Source organism: Gossypium raimondii, chromosome 8 (assembly GCF_025698545.1).
Source record: "Gossypium raimondii isolate GPD5lz chromosome 8, ASM2569854v1, whole genome shotgun sequence".
Classification (NCBI taxonomy): Eukaryota; Viridiplantae; Streptophyta; class Magnoliopsida; order Malvales; family Malvaceae; genus Gossypium; species Gossypium raimondii.
The window spans coordinates 40,211,678-40,214,746 of NC_068572.1; the positions used below are offsets into that span (position 1 = coordinate 40,211,678).

Below are 3,069 nucleotides of genomic sequence, written 5' to 3' on the forward strand. Positions count from 1 at the left end.
ATTTTATACATTCTATCAATTTGGTCTTGATTTAACAAATTTAGCCTGCAACTTTTGTGTAAATGTTGAGACTAGATTTGTTGAATTTTTTAGAATCAAGACCACATTGAAAAATTATGTAAACACCGAGAGCTAAACTTGTTATTATATCAAAAAACTTATATACAATTGACAAAAGACATTAACACTATGATTAATTGTCATTAGTTGCTTACTTTTCAAATTGATAGGATTAAATTGCTTCATTTTTTTAGAGGAACCAATTTGTTCAATATCGGAATTGAAAGGGACTAGAGAGGTCTTTTACTAATGAGAACAATTGAATCAAAATCTGATTTTTTGTATATGTTTAAACCAAAACCAAAGTAATTGCACAAGATTAAAGTTAAATATCAAATTACACATTAAATCAAATTTAATGTATAATTTTATTATTTATCCCTTGTATTTATTATTAGTTTAAAATATTAGTATGATATATTCACCCTAAAGTATGAAATGGTACATCTAAACATATTGATACCGATATATACCGGTAGCAATAAAAATGATAGACTCATTAACTACTTATTTATAACAACACTAATACCAATTAAGAGTAAGATATTAGGTGGACTTCCAAGTTGATTCATAGTTTGTCCTTATTCTCAAGGGCTAAGAAAAAAATCCTATGGAAGCGAAAGTTGATCTGAATGGAGATATTTGGATGGTTTATGGAATGCAAATTCAAACATCGCTATTACTTGAAATTGAACCGAATTTTATTTTTTATTTAATATAATTACTTTTAATTTTGTATGATATAAAAATATTATTTTATATTTAAAATAGAGAAAATAATTTAAAATTTTTGAAAAATTATTATTTTTAGAAATATTTATGTAAATTTTTTGAAATTTTATCAAATAATATTTAAAAATATAACACAAAACTCGTTTTATTAAAAAATTATAAAAATAAAAATAAAAATAAAAATAATATAAAAAACCGAAATCCAAATCAAACCGAATAAATTATAAGGATTTCGACTAACGTAACTAATATCGCCCCTATTATTGGTGATCTAAAATTTCAGATTAGAAACAATTTACATACACTGAACATGACCAACGTGAACAAAAGGAAAATTTGTTTCCAGAAATAGAAATAAAGGATTTCATATCTGCGTGTAATTAATGCCCCTAGGATTCTTTCACATTGGACCATTTAGAATAACAGAAAGGTCCATCCTTCCACTATATACGTACACATTCATGTATGTGTATATAATATAGCTTCTTCGTGAGCAAAAACCCACCAAATATTTCTCATCTTTTGAAGTTCTCGAACAAGTTACAGTCCTCAAAACGAATGGCAGCCATGAAAGTTCATGGATACCCTTTGTCAACAGCTACTCAAAGGGTCCTTGCTTGCCTTTACGAAAAAGATGTTGAGTTTCAGTTTGTTAACGTAGACATGGTCGCTGGAGAGCATAAATCCCCAAATTTCCTTCCCCTCAACGTATGTATCCATATATATTTTAGCATTTTAAAAGAAAAAAAAAATATTACAAGACAGGATTTAGCTTCTGTCTTTTTTTTTTTTTTGGGTGTTTGCCTAAAAAACCCATTTATGAGAAAACTGGAATCTTACATTTCTGGCTATGGTGATGCAGCCATTTGGTCAAGTTCCAGCTTTTGAAGAAGGGGACTTGAAACTCTTTGGTAAAGTTTTTCCTTTTTATAACAGCGAAAACCCTTAAAATCGTTGGTTTCTTCGACTATTTTTAGCTAACCACCTTTTGAACATTTTGTCACATACAGAATCAAGGGCAACCACCCACTATATCGCCCATGAATACGCCGATAAAGGGACCCAACTCTTGTTGCCGGGTTCTAACAAGACGATGGCAGTCTTTCAATTGTGGAAGGAAGTTGAAGCTCACCAGTTCGACCCTCCATCGACGAAGCTAGTCTTTGAGCTGCGTTACAAGCCCCATTTTGGGATGACCACCGACACGGCGGTTGTGGAAGAATACGAAGCTAAGTTTGCCAAAGTTTTAGATGTGTACGAGGCTCGTTTGGCTGAGTCCAAGTACTTGGCTTGTGACCACTTCACCTTGGCCGATCTGCATCACCTCCCTACTGTTCAGTACTTGTTGGGGAGCTCGGCCAAGAAGCTGTTTGATTCGCGGCCACATGTGAGCGCTTGGGTGGCTGATATCACTGCAAGGCCAGCTTGGAGCAAGGTGATGGGTATGCTGAAACAGTAAACACTTGGGGTACAACAATTAGTATTGAATGAATAAAGGCAGGGGTGTAAACGTTTGCAGTTTGGTTTCAATGTTGTGCGTCTCTCGTTTGTTGAAATTACAAGTCTCCTGTCCTAATCATTGTGTCTCGAATCATTACTAAAAGAGATCAAAATCGAGGACTTGGGGATGCAATATAAGAAGCTATTTTGTATTGAACGAATAATGTTTGATTTTAATGTCTGTGTCTGATTAGATGACTTTATGTTACATGATTTGAACCGTAATCCAAATCATATCTTTTTTTTAAAGAAAAATCTTATCCTTTTTAAATGATAATTATTGGGTTAGTGTAAATTTTAGTCACTAAATTTGCTGATTGGTACTTTTTATATACATTAACTTAACAATCGTTAATCAAATTGGATTTTCTTTTGGGTCTTTGATAACTTCATCATTTTTTTATCGTAATGCGGTAACGTCTTAGGATAAGTAACAAGAAAATAAAAATATAAATATTCGAGAATTTTTTAAAATTACCAGAAAAATCTTAAAAATTAGAAAAAATGTAAAAATATCTGAATTTTTTCTTAAAAACAACTTCTTATATATTTTATAATTTAAAAATAAAAATTACTAAAATTCACGTTTAAAATGAATAAGATAAAGATATCATCAAATTTTAAACATTTAATTTATTAAAGTCCTCATAATTATTTTATTAGATATAAGTATAAAAGCTAATTATGTTATTAAAAAAAACTATAACTTACTTTTTTTTAAACAATTTCATTATAGGTTCTGGTCATATCTATTCTTTTTGACACAATGCCTAAAAC

At 30.4% G+C, this 3,069-nt stretch overlaps 1 protein-coding gene across 1 annotated transcript; it reads left to right on the forward strand.

Moving 5' to 3' along the window:
* Positions 1-1,177: 1,177 nt before the first annotated feature.
* Positions 1,178-2,469, forward strand: LOC105791436 (glutathione S-transferase F6). Its single transcript, XM_012619502.2, has 3 exons — positions 1,178-1,500; positions 1,655-1,703; positions 1,803-2,469. The coding sequence occupies exons 1-3, from the start codon at positions 1,351-1,353 to the stop codon at positions 2,249-2,251; spliced, it is 648 nt and encodes a 215-aa protein (XP_012474956.1). The 5' UTR covers positions 1,178-1,350; the 3' UTR covers positions 2,252-2,469.
* The last annotated feature ends 600 nt before the right edge of the window (positions 2,470-3,069 follow it).